General features: G+C 36.3%; 2 protein-coding genes, 1 long non-coding RNA gene and 2 pseudogenes across 4 annotated transcripts; 4 read left to right on the top strand and 1 right to left on the bottom strand.

Moving 5' to 3' along the window:
• Nucleotides 1-142: 142 nt before the first annotated feature.
• On the bottom strand, nt 143-823 carry LOC148918569 (uncharacterized). The gene is made up of 2 exons (XR_016125039.1): nt 732-823; nt 143-655 (listed from the first exon to the last, which is right to left on the bottom strand). It is a non-coding gene; the product is annotated as an uncharacterized LOC148918569 (long non-coding RNA).
• A 3,042-nt stretch (nt 824-3,865) lies between these two features.
• Nucleotides 3,866-5,681, top strand: LOC103325281 (tetrahydroberberine oxidase-like). Its single transcript, XM_008227436.2, has one exon. It carries the CDS (start codon nt 4,415-4,417, stop codon nt 5,480-5,482), a length of 1,068 nt encoding a protein of 355 aa, XP_008225658.2. The 5' UTR covers nt 3,866-4,414; the 3' UTR covers nt 5,483-5,681.
• A 903-nt stretch (nt 5,682-6,584) lies between these two features.
• LOC103325280 (tetrahydroberberine oxidase pseudogene) lies at nt 6,585-8,396 on the top strand (annotated as a pseudogene). Its single transcript, XR_016125038.1, has one exon. The product of XR_016125038.1 is annotated as a tetrahydroberberine oxidase pseudogene (transcript).
• A 5,706-nt stretch (nt 8,397-14,102) lies between these two features.
• Nucleotides 14,103-16,046, top strand: LOC103325370 (tetrahydroberberine oxidase pseudogene; annotated as a pseudogene).
• Nucleotides 16,047-19,831: 3,785 nt separating this feature from the next.
• On the top strand, nt 19,832-21,846 carry LOC103325278 (monolignol oxidoreductase AtBBE-like 15). The gene is given in 2 exon segments (XM_008227434.2): nt 19,832-21,234; nt 21,237-21,846. Coding segments are annotated over 2 exon segments (1,644 nt in total). The 5' UTR covers nt 19,832-19,961; the 3' UTR covers nt 21,608-21,846.
• Nucleotides 21,847-23,638: the final 1,792 nt, after the last annotated feature.

Genomic DNA, 23,638 nt, shown 5'->3' with positions numbered 1-23,638 from the left:
TGTTGAAAATTGGCCCAAATTGTATTGTTTAATTAATTGTGTAGGGGCTACTTTATTATTGTTGTTTGCTAGCTTTGTCATGCGTTGGCTTTTTAAAAGAGTGCTGCTAAACGAACTTTAAAATTAACTGAGTACACCATACTACAAAAATGTATATTGAATTACTAATTTACCCTAATATAAAATGACAAAAAAGAATATATAAAATTGTGAAACAAATATAACAAGGCTGGAAACAAAGAGATGGAGTAGGTGCCAACACTTGAGAGATCTACACCTACTTTTATGACAAAGCTTTGGGCATTTCCTTTGTCGGTGGCTGCCATTATGAGAAAGAAATCTTTCTTTCTTTGTTTATTAGCCTTCAATATTATATTGGCCACATTGTTGGTTTGTACCCGTGAGAACAAGAGAGAGAGGTAGAATAGTCTTTGTACACAAATGGTGGCAAAACTATTGTTAATGAATTCAGTTCATTGTTTCTTGGGACGGTGGAGAAACTTATCCTTTTGATGCAGGACAACTTTCCAGAGTTAAGTGTAGCCCGCAGCGATTGCACTGAAATGAGTTGGATTGAGTCTGTCCTTTACTTTGCTAGCATCTCAAGAAACGAATCAGAAGCTTTGCTCAATAGGACTCAACAATCTAAGAGCTTCTACAAAGCAAAATCAGACTGTTCAGAAGCTGGCTTGGAAGTTTTATGGCAAACACTAATTGAAGTAGGGGCTTACCTGATATTGACACCTTATGGTGGAAGAATGAGTGAGATTTCCAATTTAGACATTGAGAGCAGAATGTGTTTTGTAAAATCTGATAAATGAAATGATAGAAAAGATATGGTTTGAGAGGTCTGAGATCAGAATTTTTTTAATAAATATCCGAAAATCTTATATACAATGAGACACATGACGCAATTTTAGATGGTGAAAATCTTATCTAAAATCTAAGATTATAAATTTTTAATAAATATCCAAAAAATTTATTTGAAATAAGACACGGGGCAACAGAGAATCTTATTTGAAATCTAAGATTATAAATTTTTAATAAATATCCGAAAATCTTATCTGAAATAAGACACGTGGCAACAGAGAATCTTATCTGAAATTTGAGATCTGAATGTTATAACAACATATGGACACGTGGCAACCAAAAATTTAATTCCAAAATTTATCCGAAAATATTATCTGAAAATTTAGGTAATAATTTTATAATAAATAGTGACATGTGGCAACCAAAAATCTTATCTTAAAAGTTTATCAAAATTAATGATTTAAGTATAAAAAATAAAAAATAAATTAGAGTGGATAATGTTTGTCATTGCCCTTGCCTTTTGGGGTGGAATCAAAAAAGACAAGGCTGCCACTATTCATATGAATATAGTGACAAACCTTGTCTTACCTTTGCATTGCGCTTGCCTTTTGGGGTGGAGGTGCTCTTAGAGCATTTCAGTGATTTGCCCTTTGCATGGAAGCCCTAGGGCATACTATTTACGTGAATAGTGACTGCTCTAGCTCCTCAACAAAGTATATTTTCAGCAGTGATGTCATTTGTCGTGGCAAATCCTATTCATTTTTTTATTTTTTTCACAACTTTTTTTTACTTAAACAATTAATTTGGATAAGATTTTTGGGTTCCTACGTGTCAATACTATTCATATCGGATAAGATTTTCGGATAAGATTTTATTTTATTAGTTGTATTGGTTGGTATTTATAGGGAAAAAAAAGTATAATGATTTGGTGTTAAAAGTGAAGAGTATTTGTTAGTATTTATAGACACTGGCAGACCCAGAATTTTTTTAGCTCATGTGCAATATTGACTAAGTATGAAAAATAGTTTTTCGGAATAATCATTTTCTCAAGATAATTTTTGGCGGCTTTTATTCCTTACACATCAAATAAGAAAACTTGATTTTATGGGATTTTAATATGAAGTATATATTGACTTAATGAGTCATTATTTTTAGCCTAAATTGTATTTTTCACTAAAACTGATTTTTCATATTTTGATTTGGTGGGAATTTGATTTTCTAGTATTTTTATTTGAATCCAAATGGGGGTACTTCCTTATTTACATTATAAACTTAAGTAAATGGAGTAATATAAAAATAAATGAAAGTAAAAGGACAAAGACATTTACTTAAATGTTGAAAATGGAAATAAGGTATAGAGAAAAAAATATATATCAATAATTTTTTTGGTTATTTTTTTTAAAAAAATTCGATTTTTAAATTTTTTTTTTCTTGGGCAGAAAAATATGGTTGTCGTTGGATTGAATGAAAAAAATCAGATCGGAGAGCCTAGACGCTGACACGTGGAATCTAGCCGTTGGTGGCTAATGTAGCACGAGTGGCATCAGCGATGACATCACCCACCCTCGAGCTGAATTTTTAGCCCAAATGCCCACCCCAACAAAAAGCCCGAGTCCAGCCTTAGCCGAACTTGCTCTTAAGAGGTGAAAATTTGAGATGGGTGGAATTCTAGTCTGGGTTTTGTCTCTGGACTAGAAATTTTTTGTGGACCTCAACTCATGCTGCACAACCCATGTGAAGAGGAAAAATGGAGCGAGCCACGAGTGATAGAAAGTTGCTGCTCTCCCTCCGCATGACAAGTGGCAGCTCACCATTTGTAGTTGTTGTTTCTTTCATTTTTTTATATTAAACTTGCAACTTAAAGTTGTTGTGTTTTGCAGGAAGAAAAAAAAAATTAAGTTGATGTGCCTTTTTTTTTTTTCTTTTGTTGTACTTAAAAGTGAAATTATATTATGTTTTGAATTTTGAATTTTTTTAGGCTAAAATGTTCAAAAAATTAAATCACGAATATTGAAATAAAAATCATGTCAAGAAAAATTGACAAAAAAGAAAATTAAAGGTTAACCATTTGTAAACAATTTAAATAAAGTTGCATACTCAAATTATGAGTTTACAAAGTTGGAAAAAAAAAAAAAACAATCCTAAAAATATATGAATAGTTGTATTTTAGAGGGTGAAAATTTGAGTTTAGACTAAACATGGTTGGAGATGGTCTTAATTGGGAGTCCTCTTGGTTAACTCCCATCAGCTTTAGTTGATTAGCTTATTAGTTTAGGCTGCTTGCTTCTAGCTTAGATTTGGGTAGCTTGTTTGCTTATACACATTGTTTGCCGACTTAGACAACCTCTCCAATTTTCTCAGCCACACATGTTGACTTGCTGTGGAATCTTCCACAATCTTCAATTATGTTTGTGGATATTCGTCCCAACTTCTTCGTTGTAAGCTGTTGACATTTTTAGAAGTCTTCAATTACGTCTACTGCAACTAATAATGCGACTTTTTATTTTTTATTTTTCCAAAAACAAATAATACTGCGACTAAACGTGTACAATTTTATATGTGGTCAACAATAAGGATTTCTTTTCTTGGTTATATTGAGAGGAGAGAAACGTTGTGGTTTCTATCCTGATGCCAAGTAAGGTAGAAGGGGGAGGGCGACAACCATTGTGGTAACCCCGCTCACAATAAGGATTTCTTTAACTTAATGAAACCAATGACCAAAAACTACAACTGAGAGAGACAGCGATGACATAGATCATATGATTCAAACTGCGATTAATTAAATCTTTGGCGTCTTCAACCTTAAAATAAGCTTTCGAGAAGACTTTGAACTTGTACAGAACTTGGCTTTCAGTCTCTGACGTATTCTCTTGCGCATTTTTTTATTTGCGAAGGTTCTTGCTTGTATTAACTGAAAAAGAAAGGAGAAAGTTTAAGCATTGACTTTGTCTTCAATGGACATCTAATGTCTGAAATACTTTACGTATTCTTTTTTTTGGACTCATACTTTTCCACGTCATGGTAGATATATTAGAGATATAATAGCCTATGCATTTCACACTTCAAACTGCGCAGAGGAAATGAATATGGAGATATTCAAACTACTTCCAATACTCTTCATCTTTTTCAACCCTGTTTGGTCCATAACTTCAAATTCAGCTACAGAAAGCTTTCTTCAATGTTTTACCTCCCACATACAGAATCTCAACTCAAGTAGCAAAATCATTCTCAGCAAAAACAGTTCTGCTTTTTCCTCAGTCGTGCAATCTTCCATACAAAACCTCAGATTCTTGAACACTTCAATATCAAAACCAGAAGCTATCATTTATCCCTTTCATGATTCTCATGTTCAAGCAGCTGTAATTTGCTCCAAGACAAACGGCATACAAATCAGAATCCGCAGCGGGGGCCATGACTACGAGGGCCAATCTTATGTATCCAGAGCTCCTTTTGTCATCATTGATCTTTTCAATCTTCGGTCTATCGATATTGACATAGAAAATGAGAGTGCTTGGGTTGAATCCGGTGCTACTCTTGGAGAGTTGTATTACAGAATTGCAGAAAAAGTAAGGCTTATGGATTTCCAGCAGGGTCATGTCCTACTATGGGTGTGGGGGGACATATTAGTGGAGGTGGATTTGGTACCATACTGAGAAAATATGGTCTAGCAGCTGACAATGTCATCGATGCTAGGATTGTCGACGTTAATGGCAGAATTCTTGACAGAAAATCCATGGGAGAAGAACTCTTTTGGGCCATTAGAGGAGGGGGAGGTTCAAGCTTTGGAGTCATTGTGGCATGGAAACTTAGGTTGGTTCCTGTCCCTCCATCTGTGACAGTTTTCTCAATTTCAAAGACCACAGAACAAGGTGCAACAAAACTTCTTTCTAAATGGCAAAACATTGCAGACAAGTTTCATGAAGACCTTTTCCTACATACAGTCATAGGTGTTGGAGATAAAGCTGGCACAAATGGTGGCAAAACTATTGTTATTGAATTCGGTTCATTGTTTCTTGGGCCGGTGGAGAAACTTCTCCTTTTGATGCAGGACAATTTTCCAGAGTTAAGTGTAGCCCGCAGCGATTGCACCGAAATGAGTTGGATTGAGTCTGTTCTTTACTTTGCTAGCATCTCAAGAAACGAATCAGAAGCTTTGCTCAATAGGACTCAACAATCTAAGAGCTTCTTCAAAGCAAAATCAGACTATGTCAATGAACCTATTTCAGAAGCTGGCTTGGAAGGTTTATGGCAAAAACTAATTGAAGTAGGGGCTTACCTGATATTGACACCTTATGGTGGAAGAATGAGTGAGATTTCCAATTCAGAAATTCCTTTCCCACACAGAAGTGGAAATCTATTCAAAATCCAGTATATGGTCACTTGGGATGATGAGAAGGAAACTGAGAAACATATTGGCATGATGAGAAAGCTGCATGCCTACATGGCACCATATGTTTCAAAGTACCCAAGAGCTGCCTATTTGAACTACAAGGATCTTGACTTGGGGAGGAACAAGGATGCTAACACAAGCTATGCACAAGCAAGCATTTGGGGTTTGAGTTACTTCAAGAATAACTTCATGAGACTTGCTCAAGTGAAGACCTTAGTTGATCCTGGTAACTTCTTCAGGGATGAACAAAGCATCCCTGTGTATCCATCTAGGAAGAAATAGAGCTTCAACAATCAATACATGATAATATTAGCAATCCCAATTGCCTAGGATGAATAAAGTTTGGAACTATGTTCAAACCCATATGTCTGTTATTGTGACGTTGTTCATATCATAGTTTCCTTGTCCTTTTTTCCCCTCTCGATTTTCTTTGTATTATGATGTGAATTATGATGTTTTGGCCCCACTTGCCTTTCTTAAATTGCGTGTGCATTCATATACCAACAAGGTGTTTGATGAAATGCCTCACATAGTATTTCCCCATTATTTGAAGAAAGTTATATTATAGGAGCACATGGGCAGCAAAAAAGCAACTAATTTGATAATGGGTTGCTCCCAACAGTCGACCAAGACACGGAAACTTTATCAACTAGCTATTGTCCATATGCATTATTCACCCAAAATGACCAGTTAATATGCCAGCACCAAACCAAATTCCCTGATTCTAGGTTTTTTCTAACTCGGCCTGCCTCAACATGTCCTTGGTGGAACTTTGCTTCCAATAACCATCCGCTAAGTAATATTCCGCAGTACGTATGATCCAAACTAGTGGATATAATTCGAAGAATATAAATGTAACTACAACAAAAACATTGACCGGTTAGAAGACTGGAAAGTGGGACCACCCAATTCATGTGGCAGATATTGTAATTGGTGTGTTCAATCTTGAGCCATTCACCATTTCAACATTGCACACTAGGAAATGAATTATTCCACCTTACAGCTATAGGACTTGACAAGACAATAGCTATTTTTGTGGTGAAGGTATATATAAATTCCACCTTACAGCTATATGACTTGACAAGACATAATCTTGGATATTTTAAGCAAGGTTGACTTTTGACAAGTTGAGATAATGCCATGTCCATCAAGGAAATGCCCTAGTAGTATTCCTCCATCGATGAAGGAAGACTTTTATAAAATGTGGGACTAACACTATTTTATTATTCTCGATTAATAATATTATAATACACGTGATAATACTTTCGTATGATATAGCATTATTGATCAGAAATAGTAAAACAGTGATATTTACAACTAATTTTTTCTCCCACTATTGACGCACAAACACAATCCACCTCCACTAATTTTCCAAGTCATTTTTTTTGAACTCATATTTTCCTAGTCATGGTACATATATTAGAGAGCTAATAGCCTATGCATTTCATATGTACAGAGGAAATCAAAATGGTGACCTTACACATGAAAATGCTTCCTCTACTTTTCATCCTTTTCAACTCAGTTTGGTCCACAACTTCAAGTTCAGCTGCAGACAGCTTTCTTCAATGTTTTACCTCCCACATACAGCAATATAACTCTAGCAAAATCATAATCACCAAACACAGTTCCGCTTATTTCTCACTCGTGCAATCTTCAATACAAAACCTCAGATTCTTGAGCAGTTCAACATCAAAACCAGAAGCTATCATTACTCCCTTTCATGACTCTCATGTTCAAGCAGCTGTAATTTGCTCCAAAAAAAAGGGCATACTAATCAGAACCCGAAGCGGAGGCCATGACTACGAGGGCCAATCTTATGTATCCAGAGCTCCTTTTGTCATCATTGATCTTTTCAATCTTCGATCTATCGATGTTGATATAGAAAATGAGAGTGCTTGGGTTGAATCCGGTGCTACTCTTGGAGAGTTGTATTACAGAATTGCAGAAAAAAGCAAGGCTTATGGATTTCCTGCAGGGTCATGTCCTACCATAGGTGTGGGGGGACATATTAGTGGAGGTGGATTCGGTACCTTGTTTAGGAAGTATGGTCTGGCAGCTGACAATGTCCTTGATGCTAAAATTGTCGACGTTAATGGCAGAATTCTTGACAGAAAATCCATGGGAGAAGAACTCTTTTGGGCTATTAGAGGAGGGGGAGGCTCAAGCTTTGGAGTGATTCTGGCGTGGAAACTTAGACTGGTTCCTGTTCCTCCATCTGTTACAGTTTTCAGATTTTCAAAGACCGCAGAACAAGGAGCAACCAAACTTTTTTCAAAATGGCAAAACATTGCGGATAAGCTTCATGAAGACCTTTTCCTACATACAGTCATAGGTGTTGGAAATAAAGCTGGCACAAATGGTGGAAAAACTATTGTAATTGAATTCGGTTCATTGTTTCTTGGGCCGGTGGAGAAACTTCTCCTTTTGATGCAGGACAATTTTCCAGAGTTAAGTGTTGACCGCAGCGATTGCACTGAAATGAGTTGGATTGAGTCTGTTCTTTACTTTGATTACATCCCAAGAAACGAATCAGAAGCTTTGCTCAGTAGGACTATAAAATCTAAGAGCTTCTTCAAAGCGAAATCAGACTATGTGACTCAACCTATTTCCGAAGCTGGCTTGAAAGGTTTATGGCAAACACTAATTGAAGTGGGGGCTTACCTGATATTGACACCTTATGGTGGAAAAATGAGTGAGATTTCCAATTCAGAAATTCCTTTCCCACACAGAAGTGGAAATCTATTCAAAATCCAGTATATGGTCACTTGGGATGATTACAGGGAAACTGAGAAATATCTTGGCTTGATGAGAAAGCTGTATGACTACATGGCACCATATGTTTCAAAGTTCCCAAGAGCTGCCTATTTGAATTATAAGGATCTTGACTTGGGGAGGAACAAGGATGTTCATACAAGCTATGCAGAAGCAAGCGTTTGGGGTTTGAAGTATTTCAAGAACAACTTTAGGAGACTTGTTCATGTTAAGAGTTTAGTTGATCCTGGTAATTTCTTCAGGGATGAACAAAGCATCCCAGTGTGCCTATCTAGGAAGAACTAGAGTTTCAACAATGAATACATGATAATATTAGCAATCCCAATTGCCAACAATGAATGAAGTTTGGAACTTTCTTCAAACCCAACTGTCTGTTACCAAAACAGTGAAAATGAAAACCAAATTTCAGAAGTACCCTTCTAAATTCTGATAGTGTTCATTTCATCATTTTCTTTGTATTATGATAGTGTTCATTTCATTTCATCATTTCATCACATGGGGGCAAACCAATTAAGAAAGGCCTAATCTTTACTTAAGTTGCGTTTGCATTCATATACGAACAAGGTGTTTGATGAAATACCTCACAGAGTTTTTTCTCATTATTTGAAGAAGGTTATATTATGCGAGCACATGGGCAGCAAAAAAGCAACTAATTTGATAATGGGTTGCTATGAACAGTCGACCAAGTTACAGAAATTTTAGCAACTAGCTATTTGTCCATACTCATTATTCACCTAAAATGACCAAGTTACATAATTGCACGGAGACATTATGAGAAGAAAGCCACAAATATGCTTCTTTCGCTGATAAAATGCCAGACACAGCACCAGTCCAAATAAATTGATCAGCGTACGGCTCAATAGGCAAATCAATAGAAGCTGCCAAATGCCGAAAAGCCCTTACAAAATTCACACGCAAATCTCAACGACAATTATTAATAAAATCAGAAACTTTACCACGAAAAGAGAGAGCCACTGAGGGAGGAATGCCTAACAAAAGCATCAAAGAATCGCCCATCCAATTATCAGTCCAAAAATCAATTTGAAAACCATTGTCAATTACCCATTGAGAATTCTCCAGGATTTGAGGGAACAACTTCTTAAGGCCCAACCAAATAGAGGTAGCGAAAAAGCTTGCTCTGAACAGTCGACCAAGACAGAAATTTTAGCAACTAGCTATTTGTCCATACTCATTATTCACCTAAACTGACCAATTAATTTTCCAGAACCAAACCAAATTCCCTGATTCTAGGTTTTTTTAACCCGTCGTGCCTCAGCATGTCCCTGGTGGAACTTTGCTTCCAATAACCCTCCACCAAGTAATATTCCGCAGTACATGTGATCCAAATTAGTGGATATATTCAAAGAATATAACAGCACTTCTAGATAAGCAAACAATAAATGTAACAAAAAAAGAAGAAGCATTGACCAGTTAGAAGACTGGAAAGTGGGGCACAAAAATAACCCAATTCATGTGGCAGAGATTGGAATTGGGGTGGTCAATGTTGGGACGTTCACCATTTCAATATTGCACACTAGGAAAGGAATTATTAAGAGCAAAGAAAATAGCGTGCAAGTATATATAAATTCCACCTTATGGCTATATGACTTGAGAAGATATAATCTAAGATGTTTTAAGCAAGTTTGACGCTTGACAAGTTGACATAATGCCATGTCCATCAAGGAAATGCACTAGCAGTAAAAAACCATTTACATAAATTTTGAGATATGCCTCCACCGTTGGAGAAAGACTTCTATGAAACGGGGATGTATATATATATATATATATATATATTTTTTTTAATTCTTAGCCAATAATACTATGACATGCGTGATAATACTTTCATATGACATAGTATTATTGGCCAAAAATAACAAAACTAATATCCCGTTACAACTAAATTTTTCTCCCACTAGTTGTCAAACAATATGGGTAGAATATTTTTTTTCAGATTGTATTTCATTCTCCAAAAGGAGGTATTTGTAATACAATGATGTAACCCTAGTAGGGTCAAACTAAGAAACAAGATAAAATCCTACACAATATTTGTACAAAAGGAAAGAAATATAGTCCTAATAAACTAGGAAATAAATCTCTTAATTAAGCTAGGATCTCGCTAACACTCCCCCTCAAGTTGGAGCAAAGATGTCACGCATGCCCAACTTGTCAAGCAAGTTAAGAAAAACAGTGGTATACACAGCATTCGTAATACATTTGCCAGTTGATACTCGGATGATATAAACAGAAAAGAAACAATCTCAGCATCCACCATCTCTTTAATAAAATCTCGATCAATCTCCACGTGCTTTGTACAATCATGTTGCACAGGGTTATGAGTAATCGCAATTGCAATTTTGTTATCACAATACAAATCAATGGGTTTATGGGGCGCAAACCCAAGATCTCTCAACAATCTCTTCAACCATAGTAACTTGCATACACCTTGAGCCATCCCACAATACTCAGCTTTGGCACTAAACCGAGACACCACTTTTTGTTTTTTACTCCTTCAAGTAACAAGATTACCACCAACAAATGTGAAATACCTAGACGTAGAACGTCTATCAGTGACCGAACCAGCCCAATCAGCATATGTATACCCTTTCACATATGTATGACCATACTTAGAAAATATTAACCCATTGCCAGGAGTTACTTTCAGATACCTCAAAATATGCATCACAACACCCATACGATCTTCACTAGAAGAATGCATGAACTGATTCACTACACTCACTGCATATGCAATATCAGGACGTGTGTGAGCTAAATATATCAATTTTCCTACAAGTCATTGATAACGCTCTTTATCTGTAGGGACTTAATCAGGTTACAACCCCAACTTATGATTCTGTTCACTAAGAGTATCAATTGGTTTACAATCCAACATTCTAGTCTCTGCAAGTAAATCCAAAATATATTTTCTTTGAGACAAAAAGATACCATGTTTAAATCTGACAACTTCAATCCCAAGAAAATACTTCAAATCACCTAACGACTTCCTCTCAAACTTGGAAGCCATATACTTCTAAAGATTTTGCATTTCTGCCTGATCATCTCTAGTCACAATCATATCATCAATATAAATAATTAAAGCTGTCAATTTACCTTTATGATACTTTAGAAACAAAGTATGGTCTAAGTTACTCTGCACACACCTAAATTTCTTCATAGATGCTGCAAATCTCCCAAACCACGCTCTTGGAGACTGCTTCAATCTGTATAAGGACTTTTGCAACTTACACACAACACCCTCCTTAGAGGTTACAGGAATACCAAGAGAGAGATCCATGTAAATCTCCTTATTGAGGTCACCATGTAGAAACGCATTTTTGACATCGAATTGCAATAAAGGCCAGTCGCGGTTAGTAGCCAGGGACAATAGTATACGCACAGTATTAAGCTTTGCCACTGGAGCAAAAGTCTCCAAATAATCTATTCCATAGGTCTAAGTATAACCCTTTGCTACCAATCTAGCTTTGTGACGATCAATGAAACCATGAACCTTATGTTTCAAAGTAAACACCTATCTGCATCCAACAACTTTCTTCCCTCGTGGCAAAAGAACTAAATCCCATGTTTTATTCTTGTTCAAGGCATTCATTTCAACATTCATGGCATCCATCCATTTGGGGTTAGACAAAACATCATGTTGCTTAGTTGACATAAATACACTAGATAATTGACACAAATATAATGCATATGACTTAGACAAAGGATGAGTTGACACATAATGACTAATGAGATATTTAGACTTGGTATGTATATCAGGAGAATATTATACTTTAGGTTTCTCACGAGTGGTTCGTGGGGGTAACTGATAAGTTTACACAGATAGATCATTAGAAATTACCTCACTTGATTAACTATCACGAGTATATTGGGGCACTAGCAGGATAGAGAGGGGTATTGTATCGAACTCATCCACAAAAGAATCACTATCATTATTTTCAGATACAGGCGACTGGTCTCTTGCCTCAATATGGCTGGTCGTTTCGACACCAAGAGCACCTGCTTCATCTCCAGATATGGGCAACCGGTCCAGTTTCAAAGGGCAATCGGTTGTTTATTCACAGAGCCCACATGGTTCATCTTCAAAAATAGGAGATCGGTCGCTTGCTTCAGTGCAACCAGTCGCTTCCTTCTCGATAGCAATATCTTCAAACACATCATTCTCTAATTCAAGTCCAAGATTCTCCAATCCAAGACTCTCCAATTCACTCCCCCTATCCCCTTGAATCGAAGAGAAGGAAGAGACATAATAGGGCATTTCTTCATGGAAAGTCACGTCTAAAGTAACATGCACCTTCTGGGTAGGTAGATGATAGCACTTATAACCTTTCTAATTAGAAGAGTAACCAATAAAGACACATCGCAGAGCACAATGATCAAGTTTACTCCGTTGATGAGAGTAGACATGAATATAGGCAACACACCTAAAAACTTTATATGTAACTTGGAGACGGAGATAGGGGAAACATGATCACCAAATACATCATGCGGAGTCTTGAAATCAAGAACCCAGCTAAGAGTATGATTAATCAAATAGGTAGCAGACAGAACAACATGCCCCCAAAGATAATGGGGAACAAACATATCCAATATGAGTGAGTGGACAACTTCAAGCAATTGTCGGTTCTTTCTTTCAAACACACCATTTTATTGAAGGGTAAAAAGGGTTGTCGTTTGGTGAATAATACATTGAGCATGGAAGAAAGACGCCAAAGTATTATTTACATATTCGTCTTCGTTATCAATCTGGAATATTTTGACCCGAGCATGAAACTGAGTAGACACTATAGTACAAAACTCTGAAATGATGAAAGCAACATCATGTTTATTTTTCAATAAGAAAATCTAAGTAAATCGGGTACAATCATCAATAAATGTGACAAACCAACGAAATCCGTTCGAAGTAAAGCGAGCTGGACCCACACAGTGCGATGACTTTTGGCCAAAATACATGTCTCACACTTAAATCTAGACTCAGCATAAGAGCGTAATAAAGATAGAAACAGATGCTTAAGGTAGCCAAATGACGAGTGTCTTAGGCGACGATGCCATAACCAAATTTGTTGTTTGTCTTTGACACTACAACTTTGAACAATATTAACGACACGATCACGATCTGGTGTAGAAGGCAATGTCAAATAATATAACCCCCTATCCGGTTATCATGCCCAATCGTCTCGTGAGTCTTAAGATCCTGAAAAGAGCAATGTGTAGGATATAAAGTAACAGCTGCATTAAGTGTATTAAGTAATCGACCAATAGATAACAAGTTACAATGGATATTGGGAACTAATAATGCACAAGACAAGGATAGAGTAGGAGTAAGAGAGATCGTGCCCTCGTCAATAATTGGAGAGGGCAAGCCGTTAACACTAGTTATGTATGAGTTACGGGTGTTACTTGACAACTCATCAAAAAATTTAGCATCATAAGTCATATGATCAGAAGCACCAGTATCAATTATCCAAGTATTGGAGTCAGTATTTTGAATAAAGTCAGAAACACATAAATTTGCATAAGTAGCATCAACAGCACCAACAATGGAGTTATCACTCACATTTGAAGCAGAAACTCAACAAATCACGATAGGGTATACAACGGAACACAGCAAAGGTACAAATACAACAGAGAGGCACGAACATAGTAGAGTACACAGCAGAATACAATAAATGCACAAATACGGCAGATGCACGAAGACAGGAATGGCATGAACATTACAACACAACACACAAATCCAAGAGGGCACACACGACATAGGTAGAGAAAAAAATATGGGGCTAGAACACTGGTGAACGCAACACACAGGTCACTAGAAAACCTAGCTCTGATGTCATGTCAAACAATATAGGTAAAATATTTTTTTCAAGTTGTATTTCATTCTCCAAAAGAAAGTATTTATAATACAAGGATGTAACTCCAATAAGGTTAAACTAGGAAACAAGATAAAATCATAATTACACAATATCTGTACAAAAGGAAAGAAATATAGTCTTAATAAACTAGGAAATAAAAATCTCCTAATTAAAATAGGATATCGTTAACACTAGTAACATAAAAACACAATCCACCTGCACTAATTTTCCAAGTCATAGTACATGTATTAGAGCGCTAATAGCCTATGCATTTCATATGTGCATAGGAAATCAAAATGATGACTTTACACATGAAACTACTTCCTCTACTTTTAATCCTTTTCAACTCAGTTTGGTTCGCAACTTCAAATTCCGCTGTAGAAAGCTTTCTTCAATGTTTTACCTCCGACATAAAGAATAACTCTAGCAAAATCATTATCACCAAAAGCAGTTCTGCTTATTTTTCAGCCGTGCAATCTTCCATACAAAACCTCAGATTCGTGACCAGTGCAACATCAAGACCAGAAGCTATCATTACTCCCTTACATGACTCTCATGTTCAAGCAGCTGTAATTTGTTCCAAGAAAAAGCGCATACTAATCAGAATCCGAAGCGGGGGCCATGACTACGAGGGCCAATCTTATGTAGCCAGAGCTCCTTTTGTCATCATTGATCTTTTCAATCTTCGGTCTATCGATGTTGACATAGAGAATGAGAGTGCTTGGGTTGAATCCGGTGCTACTCTTGGAGAGTTGTATTACAGAATTGCAGAAAAAGGTAAGGCTTATGGATTTCCAGCAGGGTCATGTCCTACCGTAGGTGTGGGAGGACATATTAGTGGAGGTGGATTTGGTCCCTTGTTCAGGAAGTATGGTTTGGCAGCGGACAATGTCCTTGATGCTAAAATTGTCGACGTTAATTGCAGAATTCTTGACAGAAAATCCATGGGAGAAGAACTCTTTTGGGCTATTAGAGGCGGGGGAGGTTCAAGCTTTGGAGTTATTCTGGCGTGGAAACTTAGGTTGGTTCCTGTCCCTCCATCTGTAACAGTTTTCAAAATTTCAAGGACCACAGAACAAGGTGCAACCAAACTTCTTTCTAAATGGCAAAACATTGCAGATAAGCTTCATGAAGACCTTTTCCTACATTCAGTCATAGGTGTTGGAAATAAAGCAGGCACAAATGGGGACAAAACTATTATTATTGAATTCAGTTCATTGTTTCTTGGGCCCGTGGAGAAACTTCTCCCTTTGATGCAGGACAATTTTCCAGAGTTAAGTGTTGACCGCAGCGATTGCACTGAAATGAGTTGGATTGAGTCTGTCCTTTACTTTGCTAGCATCTCAAGAAACGAATCAGAAGCTTTGCTCAGCAGGACTCAACAATCTAAGAGCTTCTTCAAAGCAAAATCAGACTACGTGAATGAACCTATTTCAGAGGCTGGCTTGGAAGGTTTATGGCAAACACTAATTGAAGTAAAGGCTTACCTGATATTGACACCTTATGGTGGAAAAATGAGTGAGATTTCCGATTCAGAAACTCCTTTCCCACACAGAAGTGGAAATCTATTCAAAATCCTGTATATGGTCACTTGGGATGATTACCGGGAAAATGAGATAGGTGAGAGCTTGATGAGCAAGCTGTATGACTACATGGCACCATATGTTTCAAAGTCCCCAAGAGCTGCCTATTTGAACTATAAGGATCTTGACTTGGGAAGGAACAATGATGTTCATACAAGCTATGCACAAGCAAGCATTTGGGGTTTGAAGTATTTCAAGAACAACTTTAGGAGGCTTGTTCATGTTAAGACCTTAGTTGATCCTGGCAACTTCTTCAGGGATGAACAAAGCATCCCTAGTGTGCGTTCATTTAGGAAGAAATAGAATTTCAACAATAAATGCATGATAATATTAGCAATCAATAATTTAAAAATATTTATGCTTTAGTTTCCAAAATAATTTCCTAACAGTCAAGGCTTGTTAAAGTTTGCAACTTTCTTCAAAACCAATTGTCTGTTACCAAAACAGTGAAAATGGAAACCAAATTGCAGAAGCACTGTTCTAAATTCTGATTGTGTTCATTTCATCATTTTCTTTGTATTATGATGTAATAATCCGCGAAGCATGTTGTAATAATCTGCGAAGTATGATGTAATTAATAATGTCTATAAAGCAGTTATTGCATATTATACTTTACTTTTTCTTTAATTGGACCAAAGTGACTAATTGATGAGATGAGATTGTCTCATCAAACTAAAGAACTCAACTTTAGCCTTTTCTAACCATTCTTATCTGTCTTCTGTTAAAACACTTTGTCATGGCATCTTCTGGATCCTTTCAAATCCACGAATCTCGCCTCTAAACAATAGATTTGGTAGTTGCATGTTTAAAGATGTCTTAAGTTAAAGCAAAAGTGGTTGATAATATGCATGATCACATGGGGGCAAACCAATTAAGAAAGGTCTAATCTTTACTTAAATTGCGTGTGCATTCATATACGAACAAGGTGTTTGATGAAATGCCTCACAGAGTTTTTTCCCATTATTTGAAGAAGGTTATATTATAGGAGCACATGGGCAGCAAAAAAGCAACTAATTTGGTAAGGGGTTGCTATGAACAGTCGACCAAGTTGCAGAAATTTTAGCAACTAGCTATTTGTCCATACTCATTATTCACCTAAAATGACCAATTAATTTGCCAGCACCAAACCAAATTCCCTGATTCAAGGTTTTTTCTAACTCGGCCTGCCCCAACATGCCTTTGGTGGAACTTTGCTTCCAGTAACCATCCACTAAGAAATATTCCACAGTACATGTGATCCAAACTAGTGGACATATTCAAAGATTATAACAGCACTTCTAATCTAATATTGGTAAACATTGATAGTGCTAAGCAAGCAATAAATGTAACCAACAACAAAAACATTGACCAGTTAGAAGACTGGAAAGTGGGGCACAAAATTAACCCAATTCATGTGGCAGAGATTTGAATTGGTGTGATCAATCTTGGGCCATTCACCATTTCAACGTTGCAGACAATTGAATTGGTTTGGTGGGTAGTTGATTTTTCTGACATTTGCAGATTGTATCTTCCCTCTGGACACTCCGGTGAGTGTAGAACTTATGGAGCAAATTCAGCGTTTGACATGCAAACATTTTCCAAAAGTTAAAAGAGTCTTTGCATATTGAGCGGCGAGATTTCCATGTAAGTGATTTGAAAAACAATTACTGTCACGACACGGTAGGTTTTGTGTTCGATTTTTCCTTCCCTCAAATATCGTTTAAAGAAAAATACAAATGAAAACGTTTTTGTCTAGAAACATTTTACGGTCAAAGTTTTTCTGTTCAATCATACATTAAACTTTTCTTCTTCTTTTCAGATTAAAATTGTTATCCAGTATAGAGTTCGTTGAATGATATTATGAGTTGATGGTAATCTTTTGGTAAAATATTGGGTAATGACTTTAGCTAAATATGCTTTATCTCTGCATGGTTCCTTTTCTTTGGTATGGGGGGCTCCCACCTCATATCATACAGGATGTGCTTGTGAGTGATCTCATGTAAGTGCTTTTCTTTGGTTAATGAGATCGTCTTTCTTTATATATAAAAAAACATAATATTTACCAACTAATACATGTTAATTAAAGAAAAATATCAAATTAATACATGTTAATTGATGGGCTTACCAACTACAGACAAGCAAGAAGTTTTAACTTGATAAAACAAGCAACATTAAGAGTAAACGCAAAGAGGTGCCTCAGGCTTGAAGTCACAGGCTCTATACATATCCAAGCAGCACAAGTGGTAAAGTAATTATGAAGAGCAAAGAAAATAGCCATTTTTGTCGTGCAAGTATGTATAAATTCCATCTCCATCTTATACTATATGACTTGGGAAGAAATCATCAAAGATGTTTTAAACATGGTTGACACTTGACAAGTTGACGTAATGCCACGTCGTCCATCGAGGAAATGCACTAGTAGTAAAAAAGTTTACATAAATTTTTAGATACGTCTTCATTGTTAGAGAAAAACTTCGTTTTATATTACTATTTTGTTATTTATGGTCAATAATACTGTAACATGTGTGATAATATTTTCATATAATATAACATTATTCACTAAAAAAAGCAAAACAGTGCGCAACTAAATTTTTCTTCAACTATTGATATACAAACACAATCCAGCATTTCTCAAAGTTCAAGATATGCTTTTTACGTCACAGAAAAAGCAAAGGTAGCGCAATCAAACTATTGCATGCATTTTCTTGAAGGAAAAAAAAAAAACTATTGCATGCATATTTTAATAAATAAATAAATAAGACTACCTCAAAATACTAATTTATATTCACCTCTTTCAACTCACAAGTCACCATCAAATTTTTTACCTTCTCCACTTCGAGTAATTTATGGTTTGAATAGTTGACAACGACGCATGCAATAGTTTGATTGGACTAGCTCAAAGTACAAGGACAAAGAAGTGGCAAAAGCTCGCTCGTGATTAAAAACGTTTACAATAGTAATTTGAGATTTTTATGAAGGAGATTAACTGTTATACTTAATATAGGAATTCAAATTATAAGAAATCGTACATGAAATAGACTTTAGAAACACCCAAAGCTCATTTATAACATAACAAAGAGACTTCAAACTTCCTATAAATTACAAAACTACCATCGATTTCTTAAAACAAACTCAACTCCAAAATCTTATAAAAATCACCCAAAACACTCAAAAGAGCATCAAAGTAATTTAATAATCAAAATTCAATTCAATAGAGACAGCTATTATTTTTGGATTTTTTTGTGTTTAAATTGTAAGTTTATCTATATCACTAATGCTAAGAATGGGTATATATAACTAAATATCTCTTTAGGTACCCAAACAAAGACAAACAAATCCACCAAGAATTCAAGTATTAAAATACAACCTCCACTCATAACTACAAGAAAAACTTCATCATCATCACAGCATCACAAAACAAAACAAACAAAAAGACTTCATCATCCCGAATAAACTTATCTTATTCTTATCTCTCTTCTCATGCCACGAGACAAAACAATGGAGAGGTGCACCCGTTGGAACCAAAATTTTATCCATATGTCAATTAGTTATATGATTCATCCATTATGGTAAAAGGCTAAAAGACTGAATAATAATTTTAGAGATTGCAAGGAAAATAACATAAAAGCGTAATTGCAGGTGAATTGAGGGCCACGGTACATAATTGTGGCAAAGTCATTGTCCAATTTGACAATGACACTGTTTTCTCTAAACGAGGCATGCTAGTGACACAGTAGTCAATTCAAATCTAGAATTGTGAAAATTGATATTTTATGTTATTTGCTGGCGTTGTTTTGGTTTCCTTTCAGGATCTAGCGGGGCCTGTTTGTTTTGATTTTCCTTCCTTTCATCTTTTTGATGCGATAAAGTTTCCCTATCATTCAAAATCTACATAGTTTGATAATAATGTATCAATTAAATTACATTATCAATAACAATGATTAAGATGAAACTCGTGAACATTCTCTGTTAAGGAAGTTGAGATTTCATATCAAAACTCAAATTAGAATATCCCTTGTCTTTTCAATATAGGGCAAACACTCTCAACACTTTGCACTATATTACGAGAGATGAATAACTTCCCCACAACGACCTTATACAGTATTCCTTATCTTGACAATTTACATGCCAGTTCATTTTTGTTTTGCTTAGATTAAACGAACAACCATTTATGAAATACCCGTGAACTTGACTTTAAAGCAAGGACTTGACAAATTGATGCTTGGCTACATGGGACATTAAGTCTAAAGGAACATGAATTTGTAGAAATGGCAGATCAAAGATGTTGAATCTGAATTGGTCCACACTCCACACTCTCCACATGCTTGAAGCATTGTACAAGGCAAGCACCAGCCTCCCATATATAACTCTTTTTCCACAAAACCCATAATTAAAATGGAGACTAAATTGACCCAAAATCAATTTAATCATCCCAACACCGCATGACGTTTGCATTAGCTCATATGAGCTTTTCATGCTACTATAAAGCATACACAAACACTAAGCCACTTCCCCAACTCAAACCACACTAAGCCAATTCCCTAAACAAAGGTAACCAGCATCATGCTTCTTCCAATTCCAAACCTTCCAATTTTCCCACTCTTTCTTTTTCTTCTGATATCAACTTCATTCACACAACCTCTACCTTCAGTACAAGACAATTTCATCAAATGCCTCTCAGAAAATTCTGAGATTTTAATCCCATTCTCCACAGCCTTAATCACCCCAAAGAACTCTACATTCATCCCCACCCTACAATCTACAGCACAGAATCTTAGGTACTTGGTCCCTTCAGTGCCAAAACCTGAGTTCATTTTCACACCATTGCATGATTCTCATGTCCAAGCTGCTGTCATTTGCTCAAAGCAGCTTGGAATACATCTCAGGGTCAGAAGTGGAGGGCATGATTATGAGGCCCTCTCTTATGTGTCCCAAACTGAAACACCTTTCATTGTTGTAGACCTTGCCAAACTTCGATCGGTCATCGTCGATATTGAAGACAACAGCTCATGGGTTCAAGCTGGTGCCTCCATAGGTGAAGTTTACTACAGAATTGCAGAGAAGAGCAAAACGCATGGCTTCCCTGCTGGGCTTTGTACAAGCTTAGGTGTGGGAGGGCACATAACTGGTGGTGCATATGGTAGCATGATGAGAAAATATGGCCTTGGTGCTGATAATGTCATCGATGCTCGAATCATTGATGTTACTGGCAGAATTCTCGACAGGGCAGCCATGGGAGAAGACCTGTTTTGGGCAATCAGAGGAGGTGGAGGAGCGAGCTTTGGCATCATCCTTTGGTGGAAGATAAAGCTGGTTCCTGTTCCATCAACGGTGACAGTTTTTACGGTTGCTAAGACCTTGGAAACAGGTGCAACAAAGGTCCTGCATAAATGGCAACAAGTAGCTGCTACTGAGCTTGATGAAGATCTCTTCATTAGGGTCGTCATACAATCATCAAAAGACAGCAAAACTGGCACTAAAACTATCACCACTCTTTACCAAGCCCAATTTCTTGGTGATGCTGACAGATTGCTTGATGTTGTGAAAGCAAAATTCCCTGAATTGGGTTTGACAAAAAAGGATTGCACAGAAACAAGTTGGCTCAAAGCTGTGATGTACATAGCAGGGTACCCAAGTGGAACTCCACCTGAGGTTTTGCTTCAAGGAAAATCAACATTCAAGAACTATTTCAAAGCAAAATCAGATTTTGTCAAAGACCCAATTCCTGAAACTGGGCTTGAGGGGCTTTGGAAAAGGCTGATGGAGGAAGAGAGTCCTCTGTTGATCTTCAATCCATATGGGGGACAGATGAGCAGAATTTCAGAGTCTGAAATTCCCTTCCTCACAGAAATGGAATTCTCTTTAAAATTCAGTACTTGACTACATGGCAAGATCCCCATGAAGATGAGGCAAAGCACATGGATTGGATTAGGAAGCTTTACAATTACATGGCTCCTTATGCCACAATGTTCCCAAGGCAAGCATATGTGAATTATAGGGATCTTGATTTGGGGGTAAACAAGAAGAGCAACATAAGCTTCATTGAAGCAAGTGCTTGGGGTAACAGGTATTTCAAGGACAACTTTAACAGATTGATAAAGATCAAGACCAAAGTCGATCCAGATAACTTCTTCAGGCATGAACAGAGCATCCCTCCTCTTCCACTCCCTAAAAGTTCTAGAACTGGTCATCGTCAACATAGTCTATAGAAGAAGAGCCAAGAGCAAGATATGATGTTTGCTGCATGGTAAATAATGCTTTTATTGGTTTGATCAGTGTGCTTTGTTTAAGAGACTGTTTAGTCTCAACATTCAAACTGTTGTAGAAAAGTGGTGTAATGTAACCAATTCGGGCACTGCAATAATGTTTTCTTTTTTGGGTCTGCAATAATGTAACCCTTATTGTAGAAGATACCTTTTATTATTATAATTTATCCAATATTCCTTTATTTTTATTTGCAGTAATGGATTCTGATTTACTACATCTTTACTTAATTGGAATAGGTATGGAAACGTTATTCAATGTATTTACTAATGCATACGGAATCAAGCACATCAAATATGTAATTCAATACCCAAAAAACTACAAATACATCTTCTAATTAATTTCATACCCGTTCATTTTCCTCTATTCGTTGCACAGCCCAAATCCAACTTTGTCTAGACCCAATTGAGTTTTAGAGCAAGATTAGGCCCAACCAACCTAAAAAGGTTAATGCTCTAATCAATAGCAAACTCGAAAAGATAAACTAAGCTTATTACATAAAATTATAATTTAGAAAATAATTAAATCACTAAATCTTAGCTTAATAATACTTTTTGTGAAAATACTGTAAGAAGTCTCAAGTTCAAATCTTCATCTTCAATTAATTCAAAAGTAATAACTAATAATCAAACTTTAATTGTGGAGTTCAAGTCAAATAGTAGGATGAAAGAATTTGAGATTTCATTTACCATATAAAAATGTGTTTGATTTGATTTGTGGGAATTTGGTTGATGTATCAAGTGATTTGTTTTTTGTTGCGATTGTGTCTAGTAGGATGCTAGACTGCCTACGTACCCTTGACCGGATCAAATCAACGTAGTTCCAAAATTTTGTGTGGTTTTATACCACTTGGGCCTTTTGACGTGGTTTTGTACTACTTGGACTTCAATTTGATGATTTAGGAATTAATGGACCTTTATTAATCCATAATTTGCGGACTTGAGACTTTGTATCAATTGTTCGCCAACTGGATTTTTAATGGACAAGTCTAATTTGGGCATGAGACTTATTATGAACGAGCCCATTGTATATGAGATTGCCAAATCTTAGAATATTAGCTTCAGATCATCTGGTCTTGAGAGAGGTACATACAGTGCCAGCCCTAATTAATTTTCAATTAGGGCCTTACCTTGCTGTAGCTCCTAGTTCCTTCACGGCTTGGTGTCAAAAACAAGTGTCTTTTAATTTGATTAAGACACACAAAGATAAAAATCATTGTCCAAGTGAAGTCTGAATTAACTTCCTTATCGAATTGGAACCCCTGCAATAATGTAAAGCAAGCCCCTTTTCCATATAGAATTGACTATATGAATTTCTTCTAAAAAAGACCTATGTGCACCGCAACTTTAGCCCTCTAAAAAAGACGTATTTGCTTTGCCTGTTCTTCTTTTCTTTTCTCTTATTTATTTATTTATTTATTTATTATTTATGTTTTCATTGAACTCTTTTGCATGTGCAACTAACAGCAAAACGAGGCCTTCTTAAATTGAGTGCTGTTCGGGAATTTGCTTCCAACCAACACATCCCCATAGACATGGATGTTGAATACATCTTGGAAGCATTTGATCAGAGTTGCCTGTTGGAAAACATTGCCCTGACTTTGTTTATAACGATACAAGTCATCATGGCCAGGAACTCTGGAGCCTTGAGCAAACAAGAAAACCGTGCCATAGAACCATGATTAAGAAGGTGCCTTGCCGTGGGCCATATTTAGAGCTTTGAGATTCCTTTGTTTATAGAGAAAGCAACATGGTGGTGAATTATTATTGCTATTATTCACTTTTAACAAGATTTCCACACAACCACCCCTTTTTCTTTTAACTCGTACTTTATTTATTTATTTTTGGGTGAATATTATCACTTCAACAAAACCCCACAAAATTGATTTTGTAAGGTGAACAGAAAGAACATGAAGTATCTTTCAGATTCTTCCTGCTGGTAACAAACTTTGATGCTTTAGGTATGCATAAAATTGA

The sequence above is a fragment of the Prunus mume genome, linkage group LG3, assembly GCF_029339155.1.
Source record: "Prunus mume cultivar Tortuosa linkage group LG3, ASM2933915v1, whole genome shotgun sequence".
Lineage (NCBI taxonomy): Eukaryota > Viridiplantae > Streptophyta > Magnoliopsida > Rosales > Rosaceae > Prunus > Prunus mume.
The sequence above is the reverse complement of the archived record's forward strand: the minus strand, read 5'-3'. Positions and strand labels throughout refer to the sequence as shown.